Below are 14213 nucleotides of genomic sequence, written 5' to 3'. Positions count from 1 at the left end.
CTAGCATTAGGGTTAGCTCAGTGCTAAATGTAGAAGCAGTGAGGAATGTGGGGACACCCAGGCGACCAATCAGAGAGAGGCAGGCAGCGAGGAGGTCCAAAAAAACAGAGCAGGAGGAGGAGGAGGAGCAGGAGGAGGAGGAGGAGCCTCCAGCAGAACCAGGGCAGGTTCTGATCTAGTTGGACCAGTTACCCACTGACTTCAGTTCTGTTTCCATGACGACCAGAATTCAGAGCACACTGTTTACAAGCAAACTGATTAAATCAAGTAAACAAAGATGTTTGAACAGCTGCAGTAAACAACAGCTGCAGTAAACAACAGCTGCAGTAAACAACAGCTCAGATTACACTGACCTGGGCCCTTCACACTGGTCCTCACAGAGAGGGTGAAAGCCCTCACACACCTGGAGAAACACACACACGTTAATGAAGCCTTGAACACACTGACCTTTAACCTTTAACCTTTAACCCGCTGACCTGTGACACGCTGTTTCATTTTATTGTGGCGGGGGACATTGTGTTTATATAAATAGTTTTATTGTGAAAATAACACTGACTGCAGCTGTTTTAGTTTGAAATGTTTATTTAATAACAAACATTCAAAGACGCCAAACTGTAAAAAAATATAAAATCTTATTTACAAAATATTTACAAATAGGACTTCCTGTTTCTGCAGTAAACAACAACAACAAAACACAACATACGTCACTGCTCCAGTCTTCAATGGATGGGAATGATTGACAGTTCAGAGGCCTCAGCCCCGCCCCTGGTTCTGTCCTCAGCCCCGCCCCCTGGTTCTGTCCTCAGCCCGCCCCCTGGTTCTGTCCTCAGCCCCGCCCCTGGTTCTGTCCTCAGCCCGCCCCCTGGTTCTGTCCTCAGCCCCGCCCCTGATTCTGTCCTCAGCCCCGCCCCTGATTCTGTCCTCAGCCCGCCCCCTGGTTCTGGCCCCTGGTTCTGTCCTCAGCCCCGCCCCTGGTTCTGTCCTCAGCCCCGCCCCTGATTCTGTCCTCAGCCCGCCCCCTGGTTCTGTCCTCAGCCCGCCCCCTGGTTCTGTCCTCAGCCCGCCCCCTGGTTCTGTCCACAGCCCCGCCCCTGGTTCTGGCCCCTGGTTCTGTCCTCAGCCCGCCCCTGGTTCTGTCCTCAGCCCCGCCCCCTGGTTCTGTCCTCAGCCCGCCCCTGGTTCTGTCCTCAGCCCGCCCCTGGTTCTGTCCTCAGCCCCGCCCCTGGTTCTGTCCTCAGCCCGCCCCCTGGTTCTGTCCTCAGCCCCGCCCCTGGTTCTGTCCTCAGCCCCGCCCCTGATTCTGTCCTCAGCCCCGCCCCTGGTTCTGTCCACAGCCCCGCCCCTGGTTCTGGCCCCTGGTTCTGTCCTCAGCCCCGCCCCCTGGTTCTGTCCTCAGCCCGCCCCTGGTTCTGTCCTCAGCCCCGCCCCTGGTTCTGTCCTCAGCCCCGCCCCCTGGTTCTGTCCTCAGCCCGCCCCTGGTTCTGTCCTCAGCCCGCCCCTGGTTCTGTCCTCAGCCCGCCCCTGGTTCTGTCCTCAGCCCCGCCCCCTGGTTCTGTCCTCAGCCCGCCCCTGGTTCTGTCCTCAGCCCGCCCCTGGTTCTGTCCTCAGCCCGCCCCTGGTTCTGTCCTCAGCCCCGCCCCCTGGTTCTGTCCTCAGCCCGCCCCTGGTTCTGTCCACAGCCCCGCCCCTGGTTCTGGCCCCTGGTTCTGTCCTCAGCCCGCCCTGGTTCTGTCCTCAGCCCGCCCCTGGTTCTGTCCTCAGCCCCGCCCCCTGGTTCTGTCCTCAGCCCGCCCCCTGGTTCTGTCCTCAGCCCCGCCCCTGGTTCTGTCCTCAGCCCCGCCCCTGATTCTGTCCTCAGCCCCGCCCCTGGTTCTGTCCACAGCCCCGCCCCTGGTTCTGGCCTCAGCCCCGCCCCCTGGTTCTGTCCTCAGCCCGCCCCCTGGTTCTGTCCTCAGCCCGCCCCCTGGTTCTGGCCCCTGGTTCTGTCCTCAGCCCCGCCCCCTGGTTCTGTCCTCAGCCCGCCCCTGGTTCTGTCCTCAGCCCCGCCCCCTGGTTCTGTCCTCAGCCCGCCCCTGGTTCTGTCCTCAGCCCCGCCCCTGGTTCTGTCCTCAGCCCCGCCCCCTGGTTCTGTCCTCAGCCCGCCCCTGGTTCTGTCCTCAGCCCGCCCCTGGTTCTGTCCTCAGCCCGCCCCCATCTGTCACTTCCTCCTGTCAGAAGTTTGATGAACTCTTCTTCATCAGTTCAGAAAACCTGAACGACTTGAGGAGGGTTAATGGCGTCTTCATCCACCTAAAGACGTCAATAAACACATCAACAAACACGTCAACAGACACGTCAATAATGTGACCCATTTGGACTGACTGACCTCACTGTACGCGGGGGGAGGGGGGTAGTGCTGTTGGGGCTCTCTCATGAAGAGCCCCCCCTCGTCGTTGTCATCAGCGCCGTCGTAGTCGAGGAGCAGCGGCGTGCCGTCGGCGGGCTCACGGGGGAGGCTGCTGTAGCTGGGCGGAGCCGAGGGGAGGGAGGACCAGCTGTCGACCGACCCGACCTGGCTGCTCACGCTGCTGGTCCTGCTGCCGACACCGCTGAACGGGACGGTCCCGATCACCACAGGAAGCTCCAGGGTCAGCTTGTCAGAGCCGGGGATGTGCAGGTAGATCTGGGAGGGGTCAGAGGTCAAACTCTTTATAGACTGTTGTTAGATTATAGTTACTGGGCGTGTTCTGATATGATGACATCACGGCGACTCACCATGAGGGCGTAGTCCACCTTGATGATGTCACAGCCCAGCAGCGTGGGCTTCAGCTTTGGAACTCGGATCGTCTTCCCCTGCCACATGTCGCACATCCCTGAGATGATGTGGTTTCCCCGCACCGCCGAAAGCTTCTGACGGAACAACTGCACACGGGTCAGAGGTCAAAGGTCAGAGGTCAGAGGTCAAAGGTCAAGGTCAAAGGTCAGAGGTCAGACGAGTTCTGGTTCCGACCTTGGTGTGGCCGTCGACAGCGTACGATTGCTTGGCAATGATGGCGGCCTTGGGGACGACGATACGAGAACATGTGTTCTCAAACTTGGCGTAGATGCTGATGTCCTCCCCCTCACAGAACCCCCTCCTGTCGATCTTAGCGCTGATGGACACCTGGCCGTCAGGTATGAACAGACAGGTCACCTTCTTCTGGACCGCCGCCGCTACGGGAGCCTGAGGGGTGGGAGGGGGTTATTACTGGATAGTGATCATTGATCATTGATGATGATGCAGCGTGGCCGTACCAGCAGGTCGGGTCGGTTCACGTCCAGCGGCTCCTCCACCTCAAACTCCCTCTCACATTGCAAAGGATTCTGGGAAGGTCGCTGTAGCTCCGCCCTCACATAGTAACGGACTGAACCGAACTTTCCTCTGTAGGACGATACCAGGCGCCTGAAACCATCGATAACTGATCAATAACTGACCAATAACTGACCAATAATCAATAACTGATCAATAATCAATAACTGATCAATAACTGATCAATAACTGACCAATAACTGATCAATAATCAATAACTGATCAATAACTGACCAATAATCAATAACTGACCAATAATCAATAACTGATCAATAATCAATAACTGACCAATAACTGATCAATAACTGTACTGATGGTCTCACCCGGCTGGCGGCAGCTCAAAGCCGAACTGGAAGTTGAAGGTTTTTCCTGCTGGAAGCAGGAAGTATCCGTCTGAGTCTGAGGAGACAACGCTGATGAGCAAGGCAGGAAGAGAACCAGCAACCTGAACTTGATCAGTTACTACTGATGTTTATGAATGAACAGAAATATGATCAATGAATCAATCAGTCAATAACTGCAGCAATATCCTGATTATTACTGATCCTGATTATTATTGATCCTGATTATTACTGATCCTGATTATCATTGATCCTGATTAATATTGATCCTGATTATCATTGATCCTGATTATCACTGATCCTGATTATCATTGATCCTGATTATTATTGATCCTGATTATCACTGATCCTGATTATCATTGATCCTGATTATCATTGATCCTGATTATTATTGATCCTGATTATCACTGATCCTGATTATTACTGATCCTGATTATCACTGATCCTGATTATCATTGATCCTGATTATTATTGATCCTGATTATTATTGATCCTGATTATTATAGATCCTGATTATCATTGATCCTGATTATCATTGATCCTGATTATTATAGATCCTGATTATTATTGATCCTGATTATTATTGATACTGATTATTACTGATCCTGATTATTATTGATCCTGATCATCACTGATCCTGATTATCATTGATCCTGATTATTATTGATCCTGATTATTATAGATCCTGATTATTATTGATCCTGATTATTATTGATACTGATTATTACTGATCCTGATTATTATTGATCCTGATCATCACTGATCCTGATTATCATAGATCCTGATTATTATTGATCCTGATTATTATAGATCCTGATTATTATTGATCCTGATTATTATTTATCCTGATTATTACTGATCCTGATTATTATTGATCCTGATTATAGATCCTGATTATTATAGATCCTGATTATTATAGATTCTGATTATTATTGATCCTGATTATAGATCCTGACTATTATAGATCCTGATTATTATTGATCCTGATTATTATTGATCCTGATTATTATTGATCCTGATTATTACTGATCCTGATTATTACTGATCCTGATCATCACTGAACCTGATTATTACTGATCCTGATCATCACTGAACCTGGTTATCATTTATCCTGACTTATCAGGTTATTAATTATCTGAATAAATAAAGAGGGTCACCTGTGCTCAGCGCCTCCTCCAGCCGCAGCTCCTCCTCGTACCTCAGGTACTCCACCTCCTGTGCGCGGCTCCTCCGGTTCTTCCCGCCGCGGGGCTCCACTCGGGCGCAGCCGGCGGCGGTGACCCTGAGTCCGGCCAGCCTGCAGGGCTGAAGCGCCTCTAGCTGCACGGAGCCCGACACTTTGTCTCCGCTGCAGAAGAAGGAGCGACCGGAGCCGGACAGGAGCAGCTGGAAGAGGCGGAGCTTGGAGACCGGAGACAGGACCATGGCGGCGGGACGACACCGGGAGAACAAACCGGGAAAATACACCGACCCACGGACACCGAGAGAAAGTCAATGACTTTTAAAATGACGACTTGTTTGTTTCTGTCCGTTATATACCGGAGACCGGAATGAGAGTGGAGGGGGTGGGGGTGGGGGAGTCCCGGTGTCCCGTTACCGTATCTGACAGCAGCACGTGCGCACTGTGTGGACTCCCCGAACCTCTTGAGGACGGAGTTCTGTGATTGGTCAGCGCCAGCTGTCAGCCAATCAGAGCGCAGAGAAGCCGCGTGGACAGCTCGTGTAGCGGAGAGGGGGCGGAGCCTGAAAATGTCGGTCATAAAAAAGAAGACGAAGTAAAAAGAAGAAGACCTGAACTAAATGTTTACGAGTCAGTCAACCAATCAGTGTCTCTCTGATCGTCGTCTACTTCCCTCCAGAACTGAACTGATCGGACACTGATGAATCTTTAAAATTAGTTTTAACTCGAACGTAAAGTTTCATTTTTATTCTTATTTACAGTTTTTCTGACATGTTGAGTTTGTCTAGTTCAGCTGTTTATATAACAGTTATGAAATAAACCGATGATCAGTCATCATTAACTGATTCAACTGAAACTTCTTCTTCTCCTCCTTGTTTATCAGTCGTTGGTTCATTACTGCCTCCTCCTGGACAAGTTAGAGTATTGATACTGAACCTGTTACTGAAGCAGATGTTCCTCCTGCTGGACACGAAAATCAATCAATCAATCAATCAAACTGATCAACATCCTCCATCACTTTTATTTGAGACGTCACTGGAACATATAAATACTATAAACAGGAAGTCGGTGTTGCCATGGATACAGGGAAGTTGGAATGTATTTACATGGAGGATTATGAAGCAGCTGCAGCTACCTCCTGTCCAATAACGTGTTCAATAAATTCAACAGGTCAAAGGTCAATGGGTCACATGACCTCTGATCTTCAGGAGAGACAGAGATCGTCATCTGTTCAACTTCTCATCATACCTGAGACACAGAGAGAGAAGATGTTAGTCAGCAGTCAGAGCCTGGACAGGAAGGACACGTGGAGTCATTTAGTGTCTGGGTAGAGTCAGTATAGTCTGGGTATAGTCTGGGTAGAGTCAGTATAGTCTGGGCAGAGTCAGTAGAGTCTGGGTAGAGTCAGTAGAGTCTGGGTAGAGTCTGGGTAGAGTCAGTAGAGTCTGGGTAGAGTCTGGGTATAGTCTGGGTAGAGTCAGTAGTGTCAGTAGAGTCTGGGTAGAGTCTGGGTATAGTCTGGGTAGAGTCTGGGTAGAGTCTGGGAAGAGTCAGTAGAGTCTGGGTAGAGTCTGGGTAGAGTCTGGGTAGAGTCAGGGTAGAGTCAGTAGAGTCTGGGTAGAGTCAGTAGAGTCTGGGTATAGTCTGGGTAGAGTCAGTAGAGTCTGGGCAGACTCAGTAGAGTCTGGGTAGAGTCAGTAGAGTCTGGGTAGAGTCTGGGTAGAGTCAGTAGAGTCTGGGTAGAGTCAGTAGAGTCTGGGTATAGTCTGGGTAGAATCAGTATAGTCTGGGTATAGTCTGGGTAGAGTCAGTAGAGTCTGGGTAGAGTCCGGGTAGAGTCAGTAGAGTCTGGGTAGAGTCCGGGTAGAGTCAGTATAGTCTGGGTAGAGTCTGGGTAGAGTCAGTAGAGTCTGGGTAGAGTCTGGGTAGAGTCAGTAGAGTCTGGGTAGAGTCAGTAGAGTCTGGGTATAGTCAGTATAGTCTGGGTATAGTCTGGGCAGAGTCAGTAGAGTCTGGGTAGAGTCAGTAGAGTCTGGGTAGAGTCAGTAGAGTCTGGGTAGAGTCTGGGTAGAGTCTGGGTAGAGTCAGTAGAGTCTGGGTAGAGTCAGTAGAGTCTGGGTAGAATCAGTATAGTCTGGGTATAGTCTGGGTAGAGTGCGGGTAGAGTCTGGGTAGAGTCTGGGTAGAGTCTGGGTAGAGTCAGTAGAGTCTGGGCAGAGTCAGTATAGTCTGGGCAGAGTCAGTATAGTCTGGGTAGAGTCTGGGTAGAGTCCGGGCAGAGTCAGTATAGTCTGGGCAGAGTCTGGGTAGAGTCCGGGCAGAGTCAGTATAGTCTGGGCAGAGTCAGTATAGTCTGGGTAGAGTCTGGGTAGAGTCCGGGTAGAGTCTGGGTAGAGTCTGGGTATAGTCTGGGTAGAGTCTGGGTAGAGTCAGTATAGTCTGGGTAGAGTCTGGGTAGAGTCTGGGTAGAGTCTGGGTAGAGTCTGGGTATAGTCTGGGTATAGTCTGGGTAGAGTCAGTATAGTCTGGGTAGAGTCAGTATAGTCTGGGTAGGATCAGTATAGTCTGGGTATAGTCTGGGTAGAGTCAGTAGAGTCTGGGCAGAGTCAGTATAGTCTGGGTATAGTCTGGGTAGAATCAGTATAGTCTGGGTATAGTCTGGGTAGAGTCAGTAGAGTCTGGGCAGAGTCAGTATAGTCTGGCTAGAGTCTGGGTAGAGTCTGGGTAGAGTCAGTATAGTCTGGGCAGAGTCAGTATAGTCTGGCTAGAGTCTGGGTAGAGTCTGGGTAGAGTCAGTATAGTCTGGGTATAGTCTGGGTAGAGTCAGTAGAGTCTGGGCAGAGTCAGTATAGTCTGGGTAGAGTCCGGGTAGAGTCCGGGTAGAGTCCGGGTAGAGTCTTGCTCTTACTGGAGGATGGCGTCTGGGATCTGCAGTCTGTCTGTAGGGATGAACTCAGAGAGCTGCTGGAGAGTCTGAATGAAGCGGATTTTCTTGCTAAACTTCTCACTGTGGAGATAAGGTCATAGGTCATAGGTCAGAGGTCAGAGGTCAACACAGGCCGACCTGCTCTGGTGATACAGGTGGTTGTTATGATCCTGTTGTGGTTGCTAATGGTATGCTAGGGTTTCTAGGAGGTTGTACCTAGTGTGTGCTAGGAGCTGTACAGATTAGTCGACTTCTCTGCTGTACCGTGACTCTTTAAGCATCATGTGGACTAGTCTCTGATCATGTGACAATAACAACATGGACGCCTCCTAGAAGACAGGTGAGGAGCCCAGAGGGTCGTTGGTTCTTCACTAAAGATGAAGTCCATACTACTGTGACATGTCAGTCCTGAAATACAACTAAAGTACTACTGCAAACAAGACATGCTAAGGCTAACGCTAGCAGAGGAATATCTGATAAAGTTATTAGACCTTTAGCTGCTACAGTATCCCATCTAACAACACGCTGTGGAGGACTATTATTATTATTAACAACTCAACTTTCACCACATATTAGTCGACTTTAAAGAATCAGGATCCGTGATAATCACGATCAGTTAAAGAAAGAGTCATTCAACCCCTAGTGTATACTATGTGGTTGTTAAATGGTTGCTCTGGGTTTTGTAGGTGGTTGCTAGGTGGTTGCTAGGTGGTTTATACAGCAACAGGTTGCAGGAATATTTTTAGTTGATAAGATGGTTGCCATAGTATTCAGGATGTTTCTCTGGATGGTGATTGTGTTTGTGTCACCTGATGAAGGGTTTGACCAGCGTGATCACCGCTCTGATGTACCAGGCAGGATGGACAACCAGCACGCCCTTCAGGTCCTTCTTCAACCTGGACACACATCAGGACAATAACTACGCCGTCGCCATGACAACCAGGAGTCCACATTAACAAACCAGAAGACAGAGCAGAGGACAGCTCCACCCCTCTGGGTGTCCCCAGTGGATGAAACCGTCGTACCTCCTGTCAATGGACGTGTAGCAGCGGTGCAGCCATTTGATTGGTGGCAGCTTGTTCCTGGGCGCCATGGCGCACAGGTAGACCAGCAGGTAGCTCTCTGAGACCATCAGGTCCAACGTCCCCATCATGTACCTGCAGGTGAACAACCAGATGTCATGTTAGGGTCCAGGTGTCGCTCAGTCACCTGACGCTTCACTTCTTTTCAGCTCACCTGAACAGGTTGTCCATGACGTACTCGTAGTCCTCCACCGTGTTCTCAGGCAGATAACAGGAAGTGAACAGGATGATGGCGTTCCCATCTCCATAGTAACCTAACAACCAATCACACACACAGGAGTCACACTTTGACTTCATGGTCACCTGCTGCCTCCTGCAGGTGAGTGTCAGGTGAGTGCATGACCTCTGACCTCCATGGGACAGGACCTGCAGGTACGGCTCCAGGACGCTCATGTTGACCCGGTACTCGTGTCCAGAGATGCAGAACCTCCTCCAGCGGCGCCCCCTGCTGTCCACCTGGTCCAGCTCCATCAGACCTTCAGACTGGTCCACCGGGCTCCTGGTCAGGCCCACGGCCCCACCCCTCTCCATCTGAGGGAGGTCATCTGTCAGCGGTCAGAGGTTAAAGGTCAGCTGTTAAACATACGGGTAAACTTCCTACTCATCCTTCTCTCTGAAAGTTTGATGTTCTTCTTGATACATAGGTGGTTAGCTTAGCTTAGCATAAAGACCGCAAACAAGGGTAGCAGGTAGCTGTGGTTAGCTTAGCACAAAGTCTGGAAACGAGGATAGCAGGTAGCTGAGGTTAGCTTAACATCTGTCCCTTCTCACCCTCCCAGTCCAGGTCGTGGTTGCTATCAGGCAGCGTTCCCGTCTCACTGTCGGACGGCGTCTCCAGAGCCTCCAGGTTGATATCAAGCGATGGCGTTGAAAGCGCGGCAGCAGAGAAGCTGTCACTGTTCGGTTCAGGAGAGTCACGGTGACTCAGAGTCAGGCTGAGAGATGGAGCCACCAGACGCTTCTTAGTTCCGCCCCCAGTGGTACCTGATAGGGCGAGGCTGGTGGGCGGGGCTGAGGAGAGAACAGACGGACGGGCAGGAGGAAAAAGGACACAGTTAGCTCAACGTGATCACATTCTCGTCGCGAGCCAAATCACGTGAGAACAGATGAAACAAGAACTCACTTGGCCTCGTGGCGCCTCCTGGTGCACTCTCCTCCTCTTCTGGACGCTCAGCGTCTTCTGGGAGTGGACTGGACCGCCAAGACCAGAAACATGTTCACACATGAGGATCAGTCTTAGCGTCTGTTGACTACTGTTAGCATCTATTAGCCACAGTTATTGTCTGTTAGCTCTTGTTAGTGTTTGTTAATTAATTTTAGCATCTGTTATTGTCCGTTAGCTGCTATTAGTTACTGTTAGCTGCTATTAGCTACTGTTAGCTGCTATTAGTTACTGTTAACTGACGTTAGCTCCTGTTAGCTGCTGTTAGTTACTGTTAACTGCTGCTAGCTGCTGTTAGTTACTGTTAACTGCTGTTAGCTGCTGTTAGCTACTGTTAGCTGCTATTAGTTACTGTTAACTGACGTTAGCTACTGTTAGCTGCTATTAGTTACTGTTAACTGCCGTTAGCTACTGTTAGCTGCCGTTAGCCTCTCAGTCTGTCAGCTCTGACCTGGGGAAGCCGTCGTCCTGCCACTCTTCCCTCAGCTCCATATCCTGGATGTTGAGAGGCCCCGGGGCCCCTGCAGCGGCCCTGGAGGACCAGACATAGACAGTTAGAGGACGGTCAGGGAGAAGTCTCTGGGGTTACTACACCTGTGAGGACCAGTGAGTCACTGCAGAAACAGGTACGTGTCCCCACAACAGCATGAATACTGGAAGCACACACACAGCAGATGAGTGTGTCTCCTGAACCAGACTCCATTCACGTTTCAGTCAATTTTATCTCCTTCCTGGTTTTCCTGTTAAACCCAGCGATGCAGTCAGGTGAGTCTTGTCACCTGGCAGCAGGTAACTCTCTTCAGTTCGTCTTCCTATCAAAAGTGAATCAGACTGAACCAACCTGTCTGACGGCTTCTCCTCTGCTCTGATTCTCTCTATTGTTGCTGTTTATTGTCGAGGTGACACACCTGGCCAGGTAACCACACCTGAGAGAGAGGAGGTCACAGCTTAAATAGTGCTGGCCTTTCCTTCCATTTCTGTGACATCAGATAAAGTTCATGATAGCAGGCGTGTTCCAGGTCCAGGTGTCTGAGGACCAGGAGCTGTGGAGCTGAGACCTCAGGTTCCTCCCGTGCTGCCTTCAGGGTCTGGCTGGGAAGATCCAGAGGTCCTTGAGTAGATGCCTTAGAGCTCCAGGAAGTTCCTTGAGTTCTTCGGGAGGCGTTCAGGGTCCCTCTGGAAAGATCTCAGCTCTGATCAAGGGTCCATTCGGGAGCTCAGGACTCACAACACGACACAACGACATAAATGACATCATCACCTAGCAACAGATGTTACATGTCTCGAGCTGAGGTTTGTTACTCCGTTACTGCTAGCATGAGCGTAGCACGAGGACAGAGGACAACCAGCACCAGGAGACACCTGAACACATCACAGACACCTCCACTTTTAAACCCATCGGTTCACTGACGGACAGGAAGTTAGCTGATGTCAGATGAGACCCTGAACGCACCATGGTGATGCCTTCACTGAGTTCCTCTTTCTGCTGGAACAGGAAACACACACACACTAACACACAGATTAACTCACACACAAACACTAACACACTAACATACACATAAACACACATTAATATACACACACCCATAAACACATATTAGTACACACACACAAACATAGACACATATTAATACACACACACACACAAACACTAACATACACACACCCATAAACACATATTAATACACACATTAACACACACACAAACACTAACATACACACACCCATAAACACATATTAATACACAGTCTCAGGTCTCAGGTGTGTTTCAGGTGTAAATATCTAACGTACCTGTTGGTGCGCTCAGTGGGGGCACTCATGATGTCACAGTGATGTCACGGCGTGTTCTGACCAGCATGTGTGTCCGCTGAGGTCTCCTCTCTCTCTGTGACTCTATGACACTCGTCCTCTCTCTCTCTCTCTCTCTCTCTCTCTCTCTCTCTCCCCGACAGGTTGAGCTGCATTTCTCAGCAGAGACGTCTGATTGGTCGAAGCTCACCTGCTCTGAGCAGACAGGTGATGCTCCAGACTTCATTAATACTAACCAATCAGCTGCAGGAGGCAGTGCTGGGCGTCCTCAGGGTCCTAGAGATCACCCCCCCTCACTCAGTTTAACTAGTTTTATTTTGGAAGTCTGACCAGATTGGTTTTTACAACAGAGAAAGAAACAAACTGTTGTTTGTTGAAACTTCCTGTTGCTGCAACTTCCTCCTCTTTCACAATAAAAGCCCTCCCTTCCTTAAAGCTCTTATTGTGAAACGTTTCAGTTCTGAAACTTAATTTTCTTCAAGAAAGTTCAGAAATCTGCTTTCTACATCTTCATCTGATTAATATTGATAAGAATAATATTATTATTGTTTAGTAGAGCTCATTTTATTAAATCATTAGACTTTAAATAGAAATGTAAACGTCTGCAGATCAGTTTTTATTTGTTGTTGTGCGTCTGTGCAGATTCACGGAGTCGAGGATTTGGTTCAGTTCAAGTTTATTTTCTTTTTGGATTCATTTCTATCGTCTGAACTTTGATGAGTGTGGACTCACTGTTGTTGTGTTGTTATTGTTCTGGTTGTGTGTTTGTTGTTGATCTTGTTAGTTGTTGCCATTGTATGTGTCGTGTTGTCGTTCTTGGTGTGGGTCTGTTGTTGTGTTGTTGGTGTGGGTCTGTTGTTGTGTTGCTGGTGTGTTGTTGGTGTGGGTCTGTTGTTGTGTTGTTGTGTTGTTGGTGTGTTGTTGGTGTGGGTCTGTTGTTGTGTTGTTGGTGTGGGTCTGTTGTTGTGTTGTTGTTGTGTTGTTGTTGGTGTGGGTCTGTTGTTGTGTTGTTGTTGTGTTGTTGTGTTGTTGGTGTGGGTCTGTTGTGTTGTTGGTGTGGGTCTGTTGTTGTGTTGTTGGTGTGGGTCTGTTGTTGTGTTGTTGTTGTGTTGTTGGTGTGGGTCTGTTGTTGTTGTGCTGTTGTGTTGTTGGTGTGGGTCTGTTGTTGTGTTGTTGTGTTGTTGGTGTGGGTCTGTTGTTGTGTTGTTGTGTTGTTGGTGTGGGTCTGTTGTTGTGTTGTTGTTGTTGTGTTGTTGTGTTGTTGGTGTGGGTCTGTTGATGTGTTGTTGGTGTGGGTCTGTTGTTGTTGTGTTGTTGGTGTGGGTCTGTTGTTGTTGTGCTGTTGTGTTGTTGGTGTGGGTCTGTTGTTGTGTTGTTGGTGTGGGTCTGTTGTGTTGTTGTTGTGTTGTTGGTGTGGGTCTGTTGTGTTGTTGTTGTGTTGTTGGTGTGGGTCTGTTGTTGTGTTGTTGGTGTGGGTCTGTTGTTGTGTTGTTGTTGTGTTGTTGGTGTGGGTCTGTTGTTGTGTTGTTGTTGTGTTGTTGGTGTGGGTCTGTTGTGTTGTTGGTGTGGGTCTGTTGTTGTGTTGTTGTTGTGTTGTTGGTGTGGGTCTGTTGTTGTTGTGCTGTTGTGTTGTTGGTGTGGGTCTGTTGTGTTGTTGTGTTGTTGGTGTGGGTCTGTTGTTGTGTTGTTGTTGTGTTGTTGGTGTGGGTCTGTTGTTGTGTTGTTGTGTTGTTGGTGTGGGTCTGTTGTTGTGTTGTTGTTGTGTTGTTGTGTTGTTGGTGTGGGTCTGTTGATGTGTTGTTGTGTGGGTCTGTTGTTGTGTTGTTGGTGTGGGTCTGTTGTTGTTGTGTTGTTGGTGTGGGTCTGTTGTTGTGCTGTTGTGTTGTTGGTGTGGGTCTGTTGTTGTGTTGTTGTGTTGTTGGTGTGGGTCTGTTGTTGTGTTGTTGTTGTGTTGTTGTGCTGTTGGTGTGGGTCTGTTGTTGTGTTGTTGGTGTGGGTCTGTTGTTGTTGTGTTGTTGGTGTGTTGTTGGTGTGGGTCTGTTGTTGTTGTGCTGTTGTGTTGTTGGTGTGGGTCTGTTGTTGTGTTGTTGTGTTGTTGGTGTGGGTCTGTTGTTGTGTTGTTGTGTTGTTGGTGTGGGTCTGTTGTTGTGTTGTTGTTGTGTTGTTGGTGTGGGTCTGTTGTTGTTGTGTTGTTGTGTTGTTGGTGTGGGTCTGTTGTTGTGTTGTTGTTGTGTTGTTGTGTTGTTGGTGTGGGTCTGTTGTGTTGTTGGTGTGGGTCTGTTGTTGTGTTGTTGGTGTGGGTCTGTTGTTGTGTTGTTGTTGTGTTGTTGGTGTGGGTCTGTTGTTGTTGTGCTGTTGTGTTGTTGGTGTGGGTCTGTTGTTGTG

The 14213-nt window shown here is 49.3% G+C and overlaps 2 protein-coding genes across 5 annotated transcripts; both read right to left on the bottom strand.

Moving 5' to 3' along the window:
* Window positions 1–2149: 2149 nt before the first annotated feature.
* Window positions 2150–5777, bottom strand: LOC311497094 (thioredoxin-interacting protein-like). 2 transcript variants are annotated; one of them, XM_084557223.1, is made up of 7 exons: window positions 4827–5777; window positions 3652–3727; window positions 3274–3421; window positions 2990–3202; window positions 2755–2901; window positions 2366–2662; window positions 2150–2289 (listed from the first exon to the last, which is right to left on the bottom strand). In XM_084557223.1, exons 1-7 carry the CDS (start codon window positions 5092–5094, stop codon window positions 2242–2244), a joined length of 1197 nt encoding a protein of 398 aa, XP_084413349.1. In that variant the 5' UTR covers window positions 5095–5777; the 3' UTR covers window positions 2150–2241. The 2 variants fall into 2 exon arrangements, with proteins under 2 accessions (XP_084413349.1, XP_084413348.1); XM_084557222.1 differs by having other exon boundaries at window positions 2273–2662.
* A 75-nt stretch (window positions 5778–5852) lies between these two features.
* bnipl (BCL2 interacting protein like) lies at window positions 5853–12330 on the bottom strand. Of its 3 annotated transcripts, XM_084557232.1 has the most exons (10): window positions 11811–12330; window positions 10471–10551; window positions 9981–10048; window positions 9629–9868; window positions 9208–9402; window positions 9012–9111; window positions 8801–8932; window positions 8585–8671; window positions 7758–7856; window positions 5853–6097 (listed from the first exon to the last, which is right to left on the bottom strand). In XM_084557232.1, the coding sequence occupies exons 1-10, from the start codon at window positions 11837–11839 to the stop codon at window positions 6073–6075; spliced, it is 1056 nt and encodes a 351-aa protein (XP_084413358.1). In that variant the 5' UTR covers window positions 11840–12330; the 3' UTR covers window positions 5853–6072. The 3 variants fall into 3 exon arrangements, with proteins under 3 accessions (XP_084413358.1, XP_084413357.1, XP_084413356.1); XM_084557231.1 differs by having other exon boundaries at window positions 9012–9402; window positions 10861–12330; XM_084557230.1 differs by having other exon boundaries at window positions 9012–9402.
* Window positions 12331–14213: the final 1883 nt, after the last annotated feature.

This window comes from Chelon labrosus, assembly GCF_963514085.1.
Source record: "Chelon labrosus genome assembly, chromosome: 12".
Classification (NCBI taxonomy): domain Eukaryota; kingdom Metazoa; phylum Chordata; class Actinopteri; order Mugiliformes; family Mugilidae; genus Chelon; species Chelon labrosus.
The sequence above is the reverse complement of the archived record's forward strand: the minus strand, read 5'-3'. Positions and strand labels throughout refer to the sequence as shown.

What these genes read in the sequence shown, in the direction of transcription:
- LOC311497094 (XM_084557222.1), bottom strand. Translation starts at nt 5,094, where the DNA reads ATGGTCCTGTCTCCGGTCTCCAAGCTCCGCCTCTTCCAGCTGCTCCTG. An exon ending in TGAACCGACCCGACCTGCTG is followed by an intron (nt 3,203 to 3,273) that starts GTACGGCCACGC and finishes CCCACCCCTCAG; the next exon opens with GCTCCCGTAGCGGCGGCGGT. An exon ending in AGGTGGACTACGCCCTCATG is followed by an intron (nt 2,663 to 2,754) that starts GTGAGTCGCCGT and finishes GACCCCTCCCAG; the next exon opens with ATCTACCTGCACATCCCCGG.
- bnipl (XM_084557230.1), bottom strand. Translation starts at nt 11,839, where the DNA reads ATGAGTGCCCCCACTGAGCGCACCAACAG. An exon ending in CAGGACGACGGCTTCCCCAG is followed by an intron (nt 10,049 to 10,470) that starts GTCAGAGCTGAC and finishes TTGGCGGTCCAG; the next exon opens with TCCACTCCCAGAAGACGCTG. An exon ending in TACACGTCCATTGACAGGAG is followed by an intron (nt 8,672 to 8,800) that starts GTACGACGGTTT and finishes ATGTGTGTCCAG; the next exon opens with GTTGAAGAAGGACCTGAAGG.